The sequence below is a fragment of the Hemitrygon akajei genome, chromosome 3 (assembly GCF_048418815.1).
Source record: "Hemitrygon akajei chromosome 3, sHemAka1.3, whole genome shotgun sequence".
NCBI lineage: Eukaryota > Metazoa > Chordata > Chondrichthyes > Myliobatiformes > Dasyatidae > Hemitrygon > Hemitrygon akajei.
In genome coordinates this window covers 133,286,205-133,309,318 of record NC_133126.1, presented here as the reverse complement: position 1 = coordinate 133,309,318, position 23,114 = coordinate 133,286,205, and the positions used below count along the sequence as shown (strand labels likewise).

General features: G+C 39.1%; 1 protein-coding gene and 1 long non-coding RNA gene across 2 annotated transcripts; both read right to left on the bottom strand.

Moving 5' to 3' along the window:
- Positions 1-1,596: 1,596 nt before the first annotated feature.
- LOC140723926 (SLAM family member 6-like) lies at positions 1,597-19,541 on the bottom strand. The gene is made up of 4 exons (XM_073038473.1): positions 19,373-19,541; positions 14,003-14,281; positions 8,488-8,592; positions 1,597-2,423 (listed from the first exon to the last, which is right to left on the bottom strand). Exons 1-4 carry the CDS (start codon positions 19,539-19,541, stop codon positions 2,380-2,382), a joined length of 597 nt encoding a protein of 198 aa, XP_072894574.1. The 3' UTR covers positions 1,597-2,379.
- A 33-nt stretch (positions 19,542-19,574) lies between these two features.
- LOC140723921 (uncharacterized) lies at positions 19,575-22,293 on the bottom strand. Its single transcript, XR_012098005.1, has 3 exons — positions 22,164-22,293; positions 19,913-20,015; positions 19,575-19,714 (listed from the first exon to the last, which is right to left on the bottom strand). It is a non-coding gene; the product is annotated as an uncharacterized lncRNA (long non-coding RNA).
- Between the last annotated feature and the right edge of the window lie 821 nt (positions 22,294-23,114).

Sequence of the window (23,114 nt, the reverse complement as noted above, 5' to 3'; positions counted from 1 at the left end):
GAATGGGCTAAGCACACACCCCTGAGGTGCACCAGTGTTGTCAGCAAGGCGGAGATTTTGTCACCAATCCACACAGATCCTATTCTTCTGTTTAGGAAGTCGAGGATCCTATTGCAGTGGGAGGTGCAGAGTCCAAGTTCTGTAACTTATTAATCAGGATTGTGGGAATGATGGTGTTAAATGCTGAGCTAATATCAATGAACAGCTGACTTAGGTGTTTGTATTGCCCAGGTAGTGTAAAGCTGAGTGGGAGCCATTGAGATTGCATCTTCCATTGACCCATTGTGGTGAAAGGCAAATTGCAATGGATCCAGGTCCTTGCTCAGGCAGGAGTTCATTCTAGTGGTGTCCAACCTCTCAAAGCATTTCATCACTGTAGATGTGAGTGCTACTGGGCGATAGTCATCAAGGCAGCTCACATTATTCTTCTTAGGAATTGGTCTAATTTTTGCCTTTTTGAAGCAAATGGGAACTTCTGCCGATAGCAGTGAGAGGTTGAAAATGTCCTTGAATACTCCCGACAGTTGGTTGGCACAAATTTTCAGCGCCTTACAAGGTAATTGTTTAGTGATTTTTTTCAGACTGCTCTGGTTAAAATCCCCCAAAACGATGATGAAGGTATTAGCATGTGCTGTTTCAGGCACGTTGATCCCATTGCTCAGACCATCTAAAGCCTGATTGACAGAGGCCTGAGGTGGAATGTATTCTGCTACCAAAATGATCACGGAAATTTCCTGTGGTAGGTAAAATGGATGACACTTAACTGCGAGATATTCCAGGTCTGGTGAGCAAAATTGGGACAGCAATGATATATTTGTGCACCACATGGAGTTGATCATGACACATACTCCTCCACCTCTGCTTTGGAGAAACTCTATAGATCTATTCTGACGGTGTATAGTAAACCTGTTGATCTGAATCGCTGCGTCCGGTACAGAAGGGGTTAACCAGGATTCTGTGAAACAAAGGACACACGTGGTCTTAACGTCCGAATGATTCAGCACTCTGAGATTATCAATTTTATTCACCAGAGACGGCACGCTTGCCAGCAAGATCATCGATATTGGGAGCTTTAAACTCCATTTCCATAAACGCACTTGTATCCCTGACCGGCAGTCACATTTCCTGCGTGGAATCCAGCAAGGATGAATCCATCCCCAATCAGCATCGTTTCCGTCAGTTTTAAGCAGCAACAGTTCATTCCCATCCTGATCTTTAATTTGCTTGTTTTCCATACAGAATTGTGCACATTTAATGGGTTCTTTGGTTGTGGATGTGCATTTAATATGCATCATCAAAATTGTACTTTTAATGTTGCTTTTCCTGTCTTCTAAATTATGAGTATACAATGTCAATCAAATTATTTGTTTAAATATGGTTTAATGTCAAATCAGCTACTGGAACAAAATAAAGAGAAAGATTTTATTAAGAGACAAGAAAATATTTTTAAGTTACAATACTCAGTACTATTTTCCCTGCTTTTATGAAAAGGAGGGTAGTCCAAGTGACCTTAGAAATGAACTGTTCACTCAATATTCATGACAAAAACACCTTTGGTTATTGATCACATTATCTGCAGTATGCTATAGTATTTTTTACAATGGTCAGCTTCATGGGGTTGATCAACATGCAAAACTCACAAAATGCTGGAGGAACTCAGCAGACCAGGCAGCATCAATGGAAAAGAGCATAGTTGAAGTTTTGGGTCGAAATGTTGATTGTACTCTTTTCCATAGATGCTGCCTGACGTGCTGAGTTCCTCCAGCATTTTGTGTGTTACTCGGATTTCCAGCATCTGCAGATTTTCTCTTGTTTGTGAGCATGCAAAATTGACAGTATGGGTTTGGTGGATGAACATTTTTATTAAAATTGACCATGATTAATTCCAGTTTTGTGGCTCATTCTCAATCTTAATTTACAGCTATACAATCCGGAAAAAATAATTTCACCCTAACTGACATGAAGATCCAGCTAGAGACACTGTACATAATGACACATTTGGAAACAATATCCTCAGGTTAGTCAAAGGAAATTAGATTTCCTTCAGCTGATATATTTCAGAAATATAAAGTACCAGACCTCTTATAACCATCAAATGCACCCTCTTGTGGAGATATATGCTTGGAATTCAGGCTTTGATTTTATTTCAGTTCAGTTGGGCAATGTTAATGCTGTGAAATCCATTGCTGTTCCACTGCACCGTCATACAGAGTTGGACAAAGGTCAATATAACTGACCCTCATTCTGCAGCAGTCGAAGTTCACTCATTTTCTTCCAGTTTTCAATTGGTGGCCAACAGTACAAAAATGACTGTCCAGTTAATGGGCTGTCTTTAGTATGAATTCAAAGCATCAATATATCTGGTTCAATAATTCCATTTTAAAGGAAAACCACTTTCTCCCCAGGCCTTCTTTGCTCCTTCTCTGAAAAATCCATGAGAGTTATATCATTAACATGTTTTTGAAAACTTGCCAAAAATGTGTGACTAGCAGATGCTCAAAACACAAGTAAATAATTAACTCCATCCATAGGACACCCACAATTCAGGCTATGCTCTTTCTTGCTGCTGTCATCAGGAAGGAGTTACAGGGGATTTAGGACCCACACCACCAGGAACAGTTATCAACCCTCAACCATCTGGCTCCTGAACCAGAGTGGATAACTTTACCCACCCCAAATTGAACTGATTCCTCCACCAGTGGACTCACTTTCAATGTCTCTACAACTCATGTTCACGTTATTTATTACTTATTTGTTTTTAATCAATATATATTTTTTTGATTTAGTGAGTGCTGTAAGCAAATGAATCTCAGGGGAGTATATAGTGATGTATATGTACTTTGGTTCTTTAAGCTTGTTGCAGCCAGGGGTGGCAATGGGGACAAGCTCCTACTATCTGTCAAATGCTCACAATGTTGTGTGCCTCAAATAGCCTCTGACAACCAAGTCCAGCTCCTGGCCTTCACGTGTGGCTTAGCTACTAAGCCTGGTGGAACTGTTTCTACTGACAGGAGAATCAGCAAAGGCAGGTTACTGGCTCCTTAAAAGCAGTCGCTTCGGACAGATGGGGCACATCAGCCATGGTTGGCTGCTCATCTCGGGGAAGGAAAGTGCTGATCCCAAACCTCCACTGTTTGCAGCTATACCCACTCATGGGGAAGGCTTCAGGAGTAAACCCCAAGTGAAAAATCTGGAGCTGGAATCCCTAAGGCAGTTCTACATCCAGTTCAATGCTGACTGGCACCTCTTGTGACCGTGCTGGTACCAAACTGTATTGGTCTCTGCCATTCATTTGGGTACATCAGATGTGTGGAGAGAGCAAGCCCTGGGACCCAATGGTTTTATGGTAGAATTTTTTAAGACGTTTATGGATATTCTTACACCTCATCTATGCCAGATCTTCACTGAATCTATATTTTCTGGGACCCTCCCGAAAACCTTTTATGAGGCATCAATTTCATTGATACCTAAAAAAGGAAAAGATTTATTTGAATGCAGCTCTTACAGACCCATTTCTCCATTAAATGTCGATTCCAAAATTCTTTCCTAAGATTTTGGCTAACAGACTTGAGAACATTTTACCTACGGTTATTTCTAAGGATCAAACTGGATTTATTAATAGATATTCATATTTTAATATTCAGAGACTACTGAGCATCATTCATTCCTCTCCATCTAAAGAATTTGAATGTGTTGTTTCTCGTGATGCAGAGAAAGCCTTTGATAGGGTAGAATGGCCCTATTTATTTCAGGTTTTAGAAAGATTTAATTTTGTTTCATGCTTCATTTCTTGGATTAAACTAAGTTATCAAGCTCCTTTGGCGGCAGTTATAACTAGTAATCAAAAATCTTCTTATTTTAGCTTGTGTAGAAGTTATATAAAGATACCCAGTAGGGTTGCCGTCTCAGTCCGCTGCTATTTAATTTAGCTTTCAAACCTCGCGCTATTGCTCTTCGGGACTACAATGAGGTTTTGGGTATGAAGAAAGGAGATAAAGTGCATAAGGTTTTGTTGTATGCAGATGACTTGTTAGTTTATATTTCAGATCCTAAGAAACCAATTCCAGCTTTGTTATCTATATTTTCTGAATTTAGTCATTTTTCTGGATATAAATTAAATTTGCATAAAAGTGAACTATTTCCTATTAACAATTATTTTGATCAATATGATCAATTTCCTTTTAGTATTGCTAAAAATAACGTTACTTATCTCGGTATTAAAATTACCAAAAATTTTAATGACCCGTATAATTATAACTTTCTTCCATTAATTGAGTATACACAGAAAGTAATTTCTAAATAGTATCCTATGACATTATCATTAACTGGCTGCTTTAATGCTATTAAAATGATAGTATTACTGAAGTTTTTATATGTATTCCAAGCAATCCCCTCTTTTGTTCCTAAACTGTTTTTTGATAGAATAGACTCTAAAATTTTATCTTTTATTTGGAATAATATAAATCCTAGATTGAGCAAACTTTTATTGCAGAAATTAAAGAAGTATGGTGGTATGGCTTTGCCAAACTTTACATTTTACTACCGGGCAATTAACATTCGTTATATCACTTTTTGGATTTATTTTCCAGATATACATGATTGTCCCTTAAGGGTGGATTTGGAGAAAAACTCGGTGAAGGAGTATTCTTTGGCTTCTTTATTGGGAGCTCCTCTTCCTTTTTTGCTTTCTAAGATCAGTACTCGAGATTTTAATCCTATTATTAAACATACATTAAGAATTTCATTTCAATTTTGTAGATCCTTTGACTTTAATAATTCTGTTCTTTCTAGTAAAATCCATCTTAACTTTTTTTTAAACTTTCAATTTTTGATCAGACCTTTTCAATTTGGAAAACCAAAGGATTAGTAACTTTTTTAGATTTGTTTTTGGGTAATTGTCTAATGTCTTTCACTCAGTTGGCGGATAAATATGATCTATCTAATATGCACTACTTTAGATATTTACAAATTAGGAATTTCCTACGTAATTTACTGCCAGATTTTTCTTTGGCTTATTCACCCAATATTATTGATACTCTTTTTCAGGTCAAACCATTTCAAAAAGGACTGATAGCTCTAGTTTATAAATGGTTATTGAACTTGCGTATGTTACCTAATGATAGAATTAAAGCTACATGGGAACTGGAGTTTCGAAAGTCACTTACAGATAATCAGTGAGATAAAATTTTTCATTTGGTAAATATCTCTTCTATTTGCGCCCATAACTCCTTGATACAGTTCAAGATAGTGCATCAGGCGCATATGTCAAATGACAAATTAGCCCATATTTTTTCTAATATTAATCCTATTTGTGATAGATATAATATCAAGGTGGCTACTTTAACACATATGTTCAGGTCGTGCATCAAGTTAGATAACTTTTGGAAAGAAGTCATCAAAACTTAGTCAAAGGTTCTGAATTTGGATCTACAACCAAATTTACTTACAGCAATTTTTGGGATAATTCCTTCGGAAGCAAGAGATATTCCTGCTTCCGCTCAATGGATGATAGCTTTTACAACTTTATTGGCTAGGAGAACCATTTTGCTTAAATGGAAGGATTCTAATCCACCTACTGTTATTCATTGGCTTACCTCCATTATCTCCTGTAAGTTTAGAGAAAATAAGAATTCGGACATTTGATACATCCTCTAAATTTGAGGAAACTTGGCGACCTATCATATGCTCTATTTATATATGTAGTATTTTCATATGCTCCAACTTAAGGCCCTTCCAGTTACCTTTTGAAGTTTTGGATTTGATCAGAAAGTTTTTCCTTGTTTTTTTTGGTTTTCACTCTCAGTATGAGCTGCCCAGTTCTTTTTTATTCTTTTTTTTTTGTGTTTTGAGGTTTTTTCTTTGTTTATGTCGATTATAAAAGTTTCTTTATCTTTTTTCTTTTAATGGATAAGAGGAGAATCAATTACCCTTCTCTTTATTATATACTATTAGATTAATACTTTGTCTTAATCTTGATAATGTTATTTTTCCTTTTATTCAAACTGTTATTGATATAGATATTTGTGATAATTCTCCTCTTGTGTATGTGTGTGTATATATATATATGTACTTTTTTATTCAACTAATAATAAGATTGACAAAGAAAGGAGAGGGCAAGCTTGCTACATGGGCAACAGCTTGTCTCCATATCTTACTGCCCAGACTAACATATCTAGACAACTAGGACACAATATCCGTGATCGACTCTGGCCGACAGAGGCCCTCACATATGTAATTTGATAAAAAAATATTTATTTCAAACTTTGAATTTTAATCATCACAATCTGCTGTTCAATTCTGCTACTTGTTTATTAGATTTCTTCTTGAGTACATCTCTGTTGTTTAGTTCAATCTCTCTTTCATATTGATTCAAGTAAAGTTCCCCTTTGCCTATAAGGTGACATTTACAAATTTCAAAGTTAATGAATTTCTGGATTTATTGTAAGTTTAAGGGATGTTTAGTATTTTATTTTATTTTATTTATTTATTTTTTAGTATTTTTAGTATTGTTTCAGATGTTTCCCTACTAATCAGCCGAGGCCGCCCACCTAGGACAGAGTGCAGAGGAGTGTTGCAAGAACTAGAACTTTTTACCTGTGAAGGCAATTGGATAGATTGGAGTTCTTTTCTTTGGCAGTGAGAAGGCTGAGAGGAGAGTCTTTATTGAGGTGTACAGAACTATTTGAGGGGAGATGTGGTGGTTGGGTCTTGATGGAATAATAAGGAAGAACTCATTTCTCTGTTCTGCTGTTGTAAAAGCTACAGGTTGTAGAGTTGCAGCCATTACCACAAATACCAGAAGTAAGGTGAGGAAAATAATTTTCACACAGGATGATTTATAATTCACTGGCAAAGGGGATGATGAAGACAATGCGTAGAGCGACAGTATACAGCACGATACCGTGCTGGAATTTCACCAGGCAGCACCTTCGCTGTTGTCTGTTGAGCTGATTGGTCATTGTCATTGTAAATTTTCTATGATTTATTTTTATATTGATTCTGACAATTCACCGGTATATGAGCTAATACCTTTATATTTTATTGCAATGCAATATATCCACAAGGTAGGAACAGATGTTTGGGTCTGTTAAGTTTACTGGCAAATTAATGGGTGTAGGAAAAGTATAAGGGAAGTTTTTTCCTCAATGTAACAGAATACAAATAGAATATGAACTTGACAATATTGTTTTTGAGAAACAATGCTCTCCATGTTTCAGTGAATTCAGTGATGTGCCAAAAAAATAGAAGGACAATGCAATGAATGTGATGTATCTGGAATTTACAAAGATTTTCAAGAGGTTTGATTCATAATCAGGATCCAGATATTTAGAATCAGGGGACAAGTAGAAGGAACATGGAGTAAGCTATTTTCAAAACAGAAACATAAAAATGGGAGTTGAGAGTGGCTCTTCAGACTGAAAATAGATTTGTAATAGTGTTCCACAAGGATAGTCACTGTTCACCTTGTATACAAACAATTTCGATAGGGAAATTAGAAGTTTTCAATATGTATACTGTTACGTACTCGTGACACGTGACAGTGGTACCCTTGTCACGTGTCTGGGGTTGAAGCTATACTGGACTTGAGGTAATGGTCTTGTGATGGTGGAGTGACGTCATTTTCTCGCCAGTAGAGGTCATGTGACAGGTTTTTTTTACAGGTTATAAAAGGAAGACCCACCCTGTGGGGAGGGGCAGTTCGTGGCTGGATTTGCCAAGCTGACTTCATGCCACTGCGTGATTTAATGTGATGACGCAGTTTAGTTGAAAAATGAAGTTTTATCTATTGCCTAAAGTTTGAAAGGTCATTGCCAGCAGTTTCTTTACAATACTGCTAGTGGAGAGTGAAGATAGAAGTTCGGGAGTTAAACATCGAGGAGAATCGAATTTCGACGGTGGAATGGTTTCGACCTTGTGTGATCCTCATTCGGAAGGATTTCGTTGACTGTTCTCACGTTAATCTCTGCTGGGATAGCAGAAGATTGAGGACAGTGTGGAAGGAAAGGTCAGTGCCTTTAATCCGTTACGTTTCATAAAATTCTTTGTGGGAAGAGTTCGACGCCGGGGAACGAAGGAAAACGACGTGGAAGAGAATTTAAATCGCCTTAAAAAGTCTCTCCTTTTAAAATGGACTGAGCACTTTGAACTTTTGGCAATATCGCTTTAAACAACTGTTTTTGCAACATTGCTTTAAGAACTGTTAGAGCTGCATCGCTTTAAGAACTGTGAAGCTGCCGCACAGCAGCTGTTTTCCGGTTACATTAGTGTTTGTTTACTTTTGGGGGGGTTTGTTTTCAGTGTTTAATAAACGTGTTATTTGTTATAAAAACCCTTGCCTAACTCACTAATATTTATTGTTGCCTGAATACGTAACAATACATGGTACAATAACAATGGGTATCATTATTAGCAAGACTACAAAAACATAATCAATAATAAATTAGTAGAATTGTACATCTTACAATTGTAAAAAGTAATTTTACTTACTATTTTGTTCATCATGTGCACATTGTTTTACTTTTTGGTAGTTAAGTATGATTAAAAGAAAAAGTAACAGCAATGTTCCTGCAACTATGTATCGGCAGAGCTCACCTAAAGTAGATCAAAGGAAGAGAATAATATTTGTAATGTATTAAAACAATGATAAGATAGGATAACAATCTGATTAAATAAACATTAATTATTGTTTCTGTAGTACATCTGAAACATATGTAGTTTGATGTTTCTTGGATAATTTACTTCGGTGGTGAATATACTATACATTGGCAGACAGAATAATTAAAAATCCATTTTATAGTATCTAGCAATACAAGAGCTCTCCTGTATCACTATTAATGTTCAAATGAGAGAGAAGGGCAATACTGAGTTTCTGAGCTTGTGCATCATTTTAAACTGATCTGTCTCTTAATATTTTCAAAGTTTGGGTATCAGTATGACATCAATGATAACAATCATAGAATGAAATATTAGTTGATGAGGAAAGTTTTTGGGAACCTTTCATGTCTGATAAGCTTTGAATGAAAAGCCATCATTTTTGAACTCAAAAATATAAAGGAAAAGATTCCTTATAACCACATCTGGATTGTGAAATTTGAACATTAATGGTGAAAGACTTTATAACATACACAGTAAGATCACACTGTATCATTGTTCACAGTAGTGTTCATCAATGTAGTCATTGATTACAAATCTGAATTTGTATTAACAGCTAATACACATAACAGAACCAGTAGCAATGGCTTGCATTTGTTCCTATAATCTAGAAGCCTTTGAAGACTGCTATCATTATTAATGGAAAACCTACATCTTCCAGATCAAAAAAACATAAACTCAAAGCTATGAACAAAGTTGCACGAAGATTGACTCCAAATTACAAAGCAAATGACAAACAAACAAAAGCTCCAGGAAGTCTAATAATTCAATGAGAAAGGACTTGCATTTGTATACCACCAGTTATATCCCTACAATTCCGCCAAAAGATTCCAACCCAACTAAATATGTACAATAGTATCGGGAAGACATTAACTTCAGCAGTGGGGGCTACCACAGTAAATATATTTAAGACAAGGTAGGATAGATTTTTGCATAGTAGGAGAATTAAGGATTATTGGGAAAAGGTAGGTAGCTGAAGATGAGTCCATGGCCAGATCAGCTATGATCTTATTAAATGGTTGAGCATGCTTGACTAGCCAGATGGCCTATTCCTGCTCTTATTTCTGTCCATGTCACCTGTTTTTGTCACCAGTTTGTCTTATCTCATGCGACTGGTCACCGGACTCTCTTTGATAAAAATGAAATTACATAGAACTACACCAGGTGCTAGTGGGCCATGAAAAGCTCCAGGGATCAAAAGGAGGCAGTGAATAGAAAACATGCACATATGGAGGTAGGTTTCACTGATAAAAAGTGACAACATATACCAAACCAAATTCCTTTCTAGTTAGAATCAGTGAAATTAATTAGAATTCCCTTTATGACTCCAACCTCTCTAATTAGATCTAGTCTTATTCCATACTAAAAAGTTTACAGATGAATATTTGCATTTTTAATTTCCCCTAGTTAGTGAGGAAACTAAACTGAATTCCTATTTTTAAGTGTTATGGTTAACCTCAGTTTCAATTTCAGGTCAGTATGTCTTTGTCAAGACTCCCAAGTTATAACAGTTGGAAGCTTCATAGAAATAAATAGAAGATGGATCAAATGTCAGTGTCGCTATGACTTGTATGTGTGAACATATTGCATGATAGAGTCCTGGTTTTTCAGTAAAAAATTGTCAATATATCAAAATAAGAATGGAAAATACAGAAATGCCCAATAGGCCAAGAGCATCTGTGGCAAGAGAAACAGAACTGAAGTTTCAGGTTCATGACCTCTCTTCAAAACTGAGCCAGTCCTCCTTGGGGCATCAGAGGTGGTGAGAGTCAGCACTTTTAAATTCCTCAGTTTAATCATTTCAGAGGATCAGTCTGGGTCCAGCATGTAACGGCCGTTACAAAGAAGGCACAGCAGCACCTCTATTTTCTGATACGTTTGTGTGGATTCAGCTTGTCATCTCAAACGGACCAATTTCTATACGTGTGCTGTGGAGAGTATACTGACTGGTTGCATCTTGTTCTGATATTGGTGACATCAATACCCTTGAATAAAAAAATCTGTAAAAGGTAGTGGATATGGCCCAGTATATCACGGGAAGGCCCTCACAACCGTTGAGGACATTTACAAGGAGCGCTATCACAGGAAAGCAGCATCCATTGTCAAACACCATCCCGCCCCCTACCATTCCAGCCACGCTCACTTCTTGCTGTTGCATCAGAGAGGAGGTACAGGAGTTTCAAGTACGACACCTCCAGGTTCAGGAACCGTTATTACAACTCATCCATCAGTCTCTTGTGCCAGAGGGAATAAATGCACTCATCCAACATTGAACTGATTCACTTTTAAAAACTCTAGAACTCATGGTTTTGATATTTATTGCTTATTTATTTTTATATATTGTATATTTTTCTCAGCTCTATATGGTAAAACCTGAGATACAGCATACCCAAGCACACTCATTTCTCAATATCTAGGAACTTTCAGACTGTTCTAGTGGTGTTTATTTTGTGGCTTTCTGCAGATTAACATTTCCAGAAATCTCCAATATTGTTGCCCAGGTCTAATTTTTTAATGCCATTGTGTAGTGACTTTGGGATAAGACTAGTTGTAGTCATTACACTTGGGATAATATAAACCTTGTTTATGTCCCATAGTCTTTCAATTTCCTCTTCTAATTCAATATATTCCTGGTGTTTTTTATTCATTGATTCCTATATGCTATGTGTGTTTAGAATGACTGTATCTATGAAGTTGTTCTTGCTGGTTTATCCTGTAAAATTATCTCGGGATGGTTATTATGGATTGTGCGATCTGTAATAATGGATTAGTCATAATATAATTCATAGGACTCTGACTCTAAAACTGGATCACACATGTATTTATGGTAAGGTATGGTGTCGTTTATGAGTTTGTATTTTACAGTAAGATACTGGTGATTGATGTCTGCCACTTGATTGTGTAAGTAACCAGATTCAGTTAAACCACTGCAGGATCCTGTATGGTGTTGAATTGTTTCCGGTTTCTCATTGTATTTCCTGCATTTATTGTCTTGAATATGTTGTATCATGTAATTATGGTAAGTTTTTGTGTTTACCACCTGCTCATCTATTGCCACAAGGAACCCCTCTTTCGATATATATGACAAATAAAACTTATCTCTTTATGAGAATTGCAAAGATTCACTACCATAAGACCATAAGATATAGGAGTGTAAGTAGGTCATTCACCCCATCGAATCTACTGCACCATTCAGTCATGGGCTGATCCAAATCTTCCAGTCATCCCCACTCTTCTGCCTTCACCCCAAACCCTTTGATGCCCTGGCTGATCAAGAATCTATTTATCTCTGCCTTAAATACACCCAATGACTTGGCCTCCACAGCCACTCGTGGCAACAGATTCCACAGATTTACCACCCTCTGACTAATGTAATTTCTTCGCAACTCTGTTCCAAATTGACATCCTTCAATCCTGAAGTTATGCCCTCTTGTCTTAGAATCCCCTACCATGGGATATAACTTTGCCATATCTAATCTGTTCAGGCCTTTTGACATTCAGAATGTTCCCATGAGATCCCCCCTCATTCTCCTGAACTCCAGGGAATACAGCCCAAGAGCTGTCAGACATTTCTCATATGGTAACCCTTTCATTCCTGGAATCATTCTTGTGAATCTTCTGTGAACCCTCTCCAATGTCAGTATATCATTTCTAAAATAAGGAGCCCAAAGCCGCACACAGTACTCCAAGTGTGGTCTCATGAGTGCCTATAGAGCCTCAACATCACATATCTGCTGTTATATTCTATACCTCTAGAAATGAATGCCTTCTTCACCATCGACTCAACCTAGAGGTTAACCTTTAGGGTATCCTGCACAAGGACGCCCAGATTCCTTTGCATCTCTGCATTTTGAATTCTCTCCCCATGTAAATAATAGTCTGCCCATTTATTTCCTCCACCAAAGCGCATGTACATAGACTTTCCAACATTGTATTTCATTTGCCACTTCTCTGCCCATTCCCTTAAGCTATCTAAGTCACTCTGCAGGCTCTCTGTTTCCCCAACACTACCCATTCCTCCACCTATCTTCATATCATCGGCAAACTTAGCCACAAATCCATTAATCCCATAGTGCAAATCATTGATATACATCGTAAAAAACAGCAGTCCCTGCACCAACCCCTGTGGAACTCCACTGGTAATCGTCAGCCAACCAGAATAGGATCCCTTTATTCCCACTCTGTTTCCTGCCAATCAGCTAAATGCTACACACATGCTTGTAACTCCCCTGTAATTCCATGGTTCTTTATCTACCCTCAACTATCTTTTACCCTTTATATACTTAAAAAAGCTTTTAGTATCTTCTTTGATATTAGTCACCAGCTTCCTTTCATAATTCATCTTTTTCTTCCCAATGACTTTCTTAGTTCCCTTCTGCAAGTTTTTTAAAGTTTCCCAATCCTCTATCTTCCCACTAGCTTTGTCTTCCTTGCATGCCTCTCTTTTGCTTTTACTTTGGCTCTGACATCACTTGTTAGCCACAGTAGTGTTCTTCTTCCATTTGAAAATTTCTCCATATTTGGAATATATTTGTTTTGCACTTCCCTCATTTTTTGCAGAAACTCCAGCCATTACTGCTCTGCTGTCCTATCTGCTAGTGTCCCCTCCCGGTCAACCTTGGCCAGTTCCCCTCTTATGCTATTGTAATTTCCTTTATTCCACATTGGAATTTAGTTTCCCCTTCTCAAATTTCAAAGTGAACTCAATCATATTGTGATCACTGTTCCCTAAGGTTTCCTTAACCTTAAGCTCTCTTATCACCTCTGGATCATTGCACTACCCTTTAAGTGAAGAAATTTTTTCTCCCCTCATCCACAGGAGATTTACCAGGATGCTGCCTGGATTAAAGATAATGCTTCATGAGGAATGTTTGTGTGAGCTAGAGCTTTTCTGAAGGAGGACGAGAGGTGACTGCAAAGAGATATACAAGATGAAAAGAAGCATAGATAGAGTTGAGAGGCAGCACCTTTTCCCAGGACAGAATTGGCTAGTATGAGAGGGCATAATTGTAAGATGATTTGAGGAAAGTACATGGAGGATGTCAGATGTAGATTTTCTTTACCCAGAGAGCAGTATTTGTGTGGAATGCAGTGCCAGGGATGGTGGTGGAGGCAGATAATTTGGGGGAACTAAAGAGACTCTTAGAAAGGCACATGAATGAAAGAAAATGAAGTGTGTGGAAGGGAAGGGTTAGATTGATTTTGGAGTAGGCTAAAAAATTGACACAACATGTCCAGTACTGTGCTGCACTGTTCTATGTTCTGTTTCATATCAAGAGAGAGGATAGTTCTGAAGACATTGGAAGAATCTAATGCAGCACTGTGAACAAACATTATTCTTCATACTTACATGCAAAATTATTTTCACTGCACAACTCTGTGATAGTGAGTTCACTACTTGCTTTGCTGACTCTGTTCTTCACTATGCACCTGAATGTGTGTTGTTTCCACTCGTTCTCATGGTTCACCACTAGTTCCGGCCCATCGAAGGTTCTGCTGGAGTTTTCAGACAGGAATAGAATTTCCCAGTGGAATGTAACATTTGCTCCATTGGAGACAGAGCAGCTCAGAGTAATATTTGGAGATGGACATTTCCAAATTTGTGTTATCACTGGCTTCAAACCTGGTTCTGAAATGGAGATAGTAGTTAAAACAATTACGCAATCTTGCTTTTCTTTTCAAGAGATACAGCATTGTAATAAACCCTTTCCACCCAGCGACCCCACACCGCCCATAATATGGACTCCTGGATTTTAGAATTGAATAATTTGGTTGTAAGTAAGATATGTTGATTAGCAAATGTACAGAAATCTCAGATCACTAGTTTCTCTTTTTCTAGTAACACCAAAACCATCTATACTCACCATCATCTCTCTGTAACACTGACAGCAACTTCCACTTCCCTGGTGGAGAGTTAATTTTGGAAATCAGGAGATTGTGTTCAGTGATTTGCGGCTGATAATATCTTAGCACAGATCAGGACCTTTGAATCACTATGGCCTTGCTGAACATTGTATTCACCTTTACTAGTCTCATTAATCCACGTTTAGTCCACAGCCCTTATGCCTCAGTAATTGTCTAAATCATTCTTAAACACTCTGAAAGCACCTCCCTCCACTATCTGCTCAGTCAGTGCATTCCAGATTCTGACCACACTAGGTGTGAAAGAATTCTCACTCAGATGCCCTCTGAACCCTATATTTCTCAACTTACAATTACACTTGTCACCATGGGGAAAAGATTGTTTACCACCTACCCTATTTATCCCTCTAATAATTCTGAATATCCATTTCTGGTCATCCCTTGGCTTCTTCTACTGCAAGGAAAATAAACACACCCTATTGAATCTCTCCTTATAACTGAAAAACACAAAGCAAACAACTTCCATGTGAATCTTCTCTGCACTCTGCCCAGTGCAATCACATCTTTCAATGGTGTGATAACCGGAACCGTGCACAATACTCCAGGTGGAGCCTAACCAGTGTTTTATAAAGTTGTAATATGATGTCCCAGGTGAATCAGAATTATGTTGATTATAATTGACAGATGCCATTAAGTTTGTTATTTTGTGGCAACAGTACAGTACAAGACATTAAAAAATTACTATAAATTACAATAAAAATAAGTTGTGCGAAAGTGGAATAGTGATGTAATCTTCATGAGTTCATGGAAAGTTCAAAAATCTGAAGGCAGGGGATTTGGTGGTGGTGAAGAAGCTGTTCTTTAATCATTGAGTGCAGGTCCTCAGGCTCCTGTAACTTCTCCCTGATGGTAGTAATGAGAAGAGGGCATGTCCTAGATGGCAAGTTCTTTAATGATGGATGCACCTTCTTGAGACATTGCCTTTTGAAGATCCTGGATGGTGGTGTGGGTTGCGCTCATGATGCAGCTGGCTGAATCAACAACCCTCTGCAGACTCTGCTGATCCTGTGCATTGGAGCTTCCATTCCAGGTGATGATGCAACCCAGTCAGAATGCTCTCCATGGTACAGTTATAGAAATTTGCTAGAGACTTTGTGACACACCCATTCTCCTAAAAGTCCTAATGAGGTAAGTCTACTGGCATGCCTGCTTCATGATTGTATCAATATGTTGGGCTCAGGATAGATCCTCTGAGATGTCAATGCCCATGAACTTGAAACTGCTCATCCTTTCCACTGTTGATCCCTTAATGTTCTCCTGACTTCCCTTTCCAGAAGCCCAGAATCAATTCCTTGGTCTTGCTAATTGTTAATGTGTGGTTGTATTATGACACCATTCAAACAGCTGATCAATCTCACACCTGTACCACAATGTTCTGTCTAGTTTTTTTACAGCTGTGTGGACCAACCATTCCTCTGAGCAGGAAAACTTTGCATGGCCTGGAAACTCTGTGGCACTTTAAATGGATTCACATGTGTGAATTTCTTGCACATAATGCATAGAAACATTAATTTTAATATCAGAGTTAGACTTCTTTTGTGCATCTTATTTCACTCTTGCTTTGCGCTCTTTTAGAATTTTAGTTAACGTGCAAAATTCTGTTTTTTTTTCCTGGTTGCATCCACATGAATTATCTGGTTGAGATGTTTTAAATGATCTAACTTGCATTCTTCTATTTTTTTCCACTACTGAACTCAACCCCCAAACTTATACTTCTCCATAAAATAGTGGATGTGACATCACCAATATATTAGGTAAAAATATTGCAAATTTTTAAGCAAAGATGATAATTCAGTATCTACAAGTTGCAAAAGTCATTCTACCTTAAATCTTATACAAGGTTTGTTCTTTAAAGCATTTAATTCTTCTGCCTTTTGTTTTGACTTCTTTAGGATACAGTACTCAAAATAATAAGTATTTTTTTGAAAAAAATTGAAAAAAGTTGGAAAAAATTAAATTATAATGAAATAACCATACACATGCAAACAATTTTAGAATGATTTTTTAACTTGTTCTAACAATTTTTAATTAAGAAATTCAGAATAGATTATGATTTTTTGAAAGATTACTTACTAAAAAAGTCACAGTATAGAATTTTTCACACAAATCACAACTCAACACAAGTAAACAATGTCAGGGAGTCTAAACAACTGACAGGCACAATGCAATATTAAACTCATTTGACTAGACGGTGTTATATTTCTTACATTAATTACAGAGTATTTCAGAATTATATCACCACAGATTACAAAATTAAATTAGAATAAATTCAAAATTATACTAATAGTATGCATAAGCAGATTCCAGCTGTTACACAACAAGGGCTATGGGCGCGGACACATTTCAGTTACTGTGCAGCCGTGCAACCAGGCAGTTTAGAGGAAACAATACCTGTACGGCTCCTCATTGGCATCTGAGATTCTGCCAACAGTAGTGTAATTGGCAAATCTATAGATGTTTGAGCTGTGCCTAGCGACATTTGTCAGAAGTACTGCGACAGTGGAACAATATTCTTTGCCAGGCAACCCATATGGCTTCTTCACCACTCATTTCACCTGTCCTGCCACTTTCAGGGATCTGTGGACTTCTACCCAAAGTCCCTTAGTTCAAGAAAACACCCTGAGGCTCTAGAATTTACTAGATCTTTTAGATCTTTCAAAATTCATCACTGTGCACATCAGAATTAAATTCCATCTGCTATTGCTCCATCCAAGTTTCTAACAGATAAATGTTATGTTCCCTTGTAACATATCCATTTCACTGCTGTGGTGATCCTTCTTTGGCTGAGCTGTGGGGAGCTCCAGAGATGCAACTAACAAAGAATTTGTGATTAACATAAATTACAACTGTGTTTCCCTGTACTCTTGTTCCAAAAAACTTGGTGATTATTATAAAGCTTAGTCATGTCAGTGGAGATGAGTGTTCAATGTTGGGCTGAAGTCATACTAGTTCCTGACCGAATTAATTTTATAAATATGGAGTCTCATTCATTCAGTGCACAGATGTATTTTTTTTAAAAATAGGCAAGGACATGGACAAGGTAAAGGAGCATCAGTGAGCCTCAGAGGCCAAATTGCTTTCTCTCCTCAATTTCCTAAGTTCTTACATTCCTTTTTTTTTTGTCTTTATGAATGTTCTTTGTGTGGAATGGCTGATTAATCTAATTAGTGCTGGATGCCATAGACAATGATATATTTTCCATCTTGTCAGAATGGACAGATTCAACATTATAATATTTGTACCTCTTAGTGAGCAGCTTCTCTCAGAGGCTATGACAAATGCTGGACCTTTGTCACTGGACCATGATGAAAAGGGGGCTTTTTTGCTGAAAAGACTGAAGGATGAAGTCCAGGATGTGAAAAATAGAGTAGGAGTTGGGTTCAAATTAGCTGGAGTTCAGGATGGCCAGCGCTCTGGAACACTGATGGTTGTGACTGCCACGTGCCCAGGGGAGTGAGCTGGTGATGGAGAGCTAAATGTAAATAGATGGGTTAGGTCTTGGGGGAGGAAAGCACTGGAGAGTGGGGTAGTGATTTAAAGTTGAAGATAGAAAATTCATAGACAGTGTGCTCAGATGGAGACAAAGAATGTTATGGAGGGTGATGGAGGGGATTAGTGCAAGCTGGGAAGGCACTGATTTGGGAATTCTGTATTGTTGGGGTGAAGGAATTAAAGGAGGTAAAAGGCAATTAGGTAAAGTGAATACTGAATGCACTCAGCAAGTCAGGCATCACTATGGAGGGAATAAACAGTCAACGGTTGAGACCGAGGGAGGGAAGCTGCAGTTAGTTGAGGATGTCAGTGGGAAGATGACAGAAATAGACAACAGACAGGAGTCAGGGCCGAGGGAGGGTGATGAAGTCAGCGGGTCAGTGTGTATGTGTTAGATCAATCTGTGTGTGTATGGGTGAACTCTCTGCACGTGTGTCACGATGAGGTTTGTGTCTGTGTGTACCCACTGTTGGCTCCAGCACAGCCGAGACTCCATTTGGCTCGATCCAGTGGCCAAGGACTAGGCATTTAGTCCGTCAATCCCGTTTGACATCTGCTCTACAGTGACTGTCCTAATTTAACATAATCCACACACAGACATCTTCTACTCCACCTTGTTGGGAGCTGCTGACATTCGGATGTCACGTCTCCGCATTCCCTAATTCACCCTCGACCCTCTCCTTAACCCCTTCAGCCAACCATTGTTCTTCTCACCACTTTTCTCCTCATACCTCGATCAAACGTCCCATTCTCCCTCCTTCAGTAGAGTGGACACACTCTACTGTGTCCAGTCCCACCTGGTATCCCCACCACTGCGCTTACACGCTCCCCAAAGTCTCCAACTCCCCACACCCCACCCGGCTATTCTGCAAGCTGGCTTTCCTTTCCTTTCTGCACAACTCCACCCACTCCCTCCCCCACTCACCTCTCTGCCACCCGTCTCCACCCCCTCCTCCACCTCATGCTATTCCCCGTCCTTCTCTCTGCGACCCCGTCATTCCATTATGCCCAACCCTGTATTTCTCGCGTTAGTCCTGGACTCTCCGTGGCTTCGGGTACTTTGAACCGAAGCTACAAACCCAGTCCCTGGCACATGTTTTACCGTTACCCCTACACCCTTTGCCGGGGCCAAGCCAACCTCTACCCGGCATCTGGTGCCACCCGTATGCCGCAATCTGGCGCGCTGTTGCAGTCCGACCCGAACCTGGATCACCCCCCGCACAGGCCTTCTCTCGGTCTCCTGATACCCTCCACGAACCCTGGTTTACCGGTAAACCACCCCACCCCCACCCTATCAGTTACTTACCGAACACGCGCAAGTCGTAGATCTTTTTAGTTGTGGTCATCGAGCAATCGATTTGGGTCTCGTATAGATTACTGTCATTAACCTGCACGTTGGACAGCACCAGGGAACCATTCGCGCTCCAGTACAGTCTGTCCTTGTACACCGGGTGCAGTCTGTCAGATATGTTCATTCCCCGCAAGGCAAGAGTTGCAACAACCGGGGATAGTAACTGAACTGTTACTACAAATTGATCTTCACAGTGATTCTCCACAGGGAAATGAACATCTTCTCCAACGACGGCATCAATGGTTGTAATGGGTCGGGCTGAGATTTCGGAGCCACAGAGTGTAAGAAAATGGAGCGCTGGAATGGGACAGTGCATTTATATTAAAATGATGAACTTAATATTTCTGAACAACGGTTAGCTTAATAATTCCCAAAACTTATTTCAGGAAATCATGATACACACCTTCACACTGAAGAAATCTGATTAATTAATTCCTATATGCACATTGAGTTCTCGTTTATCTGAATACCAGTTAGCTTGGATTAGTGTATTACCTGCGAACACTGCAAACATCTTCACAACGAAGAACCGAACAACCTTATGGTGTGAGCCCACTTCTTTTCCATGCTTGTGTTGGCATCGTGAAAATAAAATAATCTGAGGAGATGATGAAACGATTGAAAAATAAGCCTCCATTCGCGAGCATCTGAAATTATTCCTATTGGAGTACCACATTTCAAAACATTTCATTTACAAATTGCGAGGCAAGAGTTTAACACACAATATTAATGAGATTAAAAACATTTGGAGAAGAAGAGCTTTAATTAATCACAATCACCAGGAAATCCACTGTCACTTTTAAAAACACGACAACATATGGACTGACTTTCAGTGTGTGTTTTGTTCATCTCTCCCGTGAAAGTGCAGCAACTTCACCTCACTCAAAACATTTCCATGGGGAACTGGACAGCAAGTTGTGACACCGCTAACAGAGGAACCGCTGTGTCTAACCAGCAGCGGACGTTCACTGGAAACCCATTCACCGTCAGCTCTCTCCTAACGGCGAGTCTCCTTAGCTTCACTGTCACTATAACTGTGACATCTGGTCAAATGTGATTATGACTGGGATGTTTGACAGCTTCATTTGAACTGGCCAAGTAACCTATTACAGAACTCCACTTTACCAATCCCAGGTGCGTTTATTCTTCAGTCTCGGATCAGGAATGGATCAGAGACTAGCCGAGCGCACGTCGGATTGGCAAAGTTTGGGAAAGATTGCGCGGATCATTAAGGTGAGGTATTTGGAGAAGCCTGGGGTTGGGACCAGAGGGACCTCACAGCAGACACTGCCTGACAGAGGAAGGCAAGTGGCCGCGAGCTTGTACAGACTTGTTCACTCTGGGGCAGGTCCCGACTACCCTCCTCTCCTCGATTAATACACGGACAGACTCACTTCAGTCAGGAAAGAGTCACTTCCAACTTTGTGAGCAACACAGCATTATACAACCAGAAAAGCTTTCAACAAAACACAAGCAACAGAAAGTTCAAATTTATGGTATGTATTAAAATATATTTTTTAAGTTTATTATTTAATTTGTATATTTATTAGCAATCTATATTCGTTTTTTAAAATCCAATTTTATCTCCTCAGTACAAAAATATAAACAGCGGCCAGTAAGGTTACTGATAGTAAAAATACTGCGCATTGTGTCCGGTAGGCAAACTAAATAGAACACTTTAACCACCATTTACAATAGTCATACACATTTTCTGGGAGACTTATTTAACATTGCATCCACAGAATTCCACCGTTTCCCGTTTCACACGACGGGATGAACTGAAGAGCCCAAGCGGAGGGATCGGTTATCCGCTGAGTGTCAGATACTGATGTCCATTGTGGAAAATGACCCGCGTTCACCAAACTCTCCATCACTCGGCACGTATCATGGTGGTCGTGATTCTAAATCGGAAGATATATTTTTAAGGGGAGTGGGTGGGTTGGATAACAATCTTCTGTCTCATTTAGTTTCCTCATGCTCGAATATAAATACCTCAATTTGTGTAAAATATTTAGATATTCGAGCAACCCCCGCAGCGGGAAGGAGCAATAATTGTTATTTCTGTTATTTCAAATGTTAACATGTCTCGCATAAATTAAAATAAAGGATGCCTCTGTAATATCTCCCATGAGATTACTCCAAGCAAAGAGTGAACTTGTGGATGAGGTGAACTAAAAAAGAAAGTTGTCGGTGGTTGTGAGACTTTTGCCACAGGAAACTTTCACAATTTGAGGTAAATTGTCCCAGCAAAGCATACCAATAACAACAGGAAACATGAGGAAATCTGCAGATGCTGGAAATTCAAGCAACACACACAAAATGCTGGTGGAACACAGCAGGTCAGGCAGCATCTATAGGGAGAAGCGCTGTCGACATTTCGGGCCGAAACCCTTCGTCAGGACTAACTGAAAGAAAAGATAGTAAGAGATTTGAAACCAGGCAGGGGAGGGGGAAATCCGAAATGATAGGAGAAGACAGGAAGGGGAGGGGATGAAGCTAAAAGCTGGAAAGTTGATTGGAAAAAGGGATACAGAGCTGGAGAAGGGAGAGGATCATGGGACGGGTGGCCTAGGGAGAGGGGAGCACCAGAGGGAGATGGAGAACAGGCAAAGAGTGATGGGCAGAGAGAGAAAAAGGAGGGGCGGGAAAATAAATAAATCAGGGATGGGGTAAGAAGGGGAGTGTCCCACAGACAGGAGTTTTGCAGCGAATTTAATTCTACCGGACCAGTCCAGCGGTCACTTACCAACATGCATTATATAACTGGAGATCTGCGTAGGTCGCTCATCTGTATTTGCTCTCCAAGTTTGAGCAGGTCAGTTTCTTATTGTTTGACCAGTTGAGTTCAATGTCCATCAACCACAGTTAATGTACCTAGTAAACATTTAATGCAAATAGTTATTGGCTTTAAGTACAGACTCAGATTCACCGCTTTCAAGATCGAAAAGTTGAGCGATGTAGTGAGTGGATTTCATTTAAGACTGCAAGTCTTTCTTTAACGCCTGGTCAAGACTAATTATTAGCAAACTTCTTTTTCACTCCGGGCAATATAAAGAATAAAATATCACCTTTGTCAGGAAAGCGTAGATAGATTTGACTACCTTCTGAACGAAAACCCGACCTTTCTGCTTTGTTTTAATATTCTTCGTGCTATCTAATTATTTCAGAAACGTATTCAGCTTATTGTAAAATCTGAGCCAAAGTATGTTCAACCACCTTCTCTTTTCAATGTTTCAACTGGCAAATAAAATCTCCAACTTCTGCCAAACAAGATTACATTTCGCCAGCGTCGGGGGTGTGACGTGTGTTGAATGTTGACTGGTTACACTGTCCTATGGTGATTCCGAGATGCTGATACTGGAAAACAGTACGTGATACTGACCTGAAGGTTATACAGAAACTGCTCTTTACTGAACCAATGAGCGCCACTCGGACCCGCTCAGATATCTTCTACTTCCCTCTTTGCAAATTGTTTCCTTTTTTGCTGGAAGTTCCCTGGCGACAAATTCTGAAGAATATAAGAATGAGATAATGTCCAGAGTGAGGTCAGGAGCGGGGAAAGGTACGCTTTGAATCTTTAACTTCATTCCATTTGCACACACAAAATGCTGGTGGAACGCAGCAGGCCAGGCAGCATCTATAGGGAGAAGCACTGTCGACCATCATAAAACCAATACAAGTTGTATTGGTTTTATGA

Coding starts and splice junctions, on each gene's coding strand:
- LOC140723926 (XM_073038473.1), bottom strand. CDS start 19,541: ATGAACATATCTGACAGACTGCACCCGGTGTACAAGGACAGACTGTAC. Junction 14,282..19,372: donor CTACGACTTGCGCGTGTTCG/GTAAGTAACTGA, acceptor TCTCCATTTCAG/AACCAGGTTTGAAGCCAGTG. Junction 2,424..8,487: donor TGCACATGATGAACAAAATA/GTAAGTAAAATT, acceptor TGGATTTTTCAG/AGAAGGAGCAAAGAAGGCCT.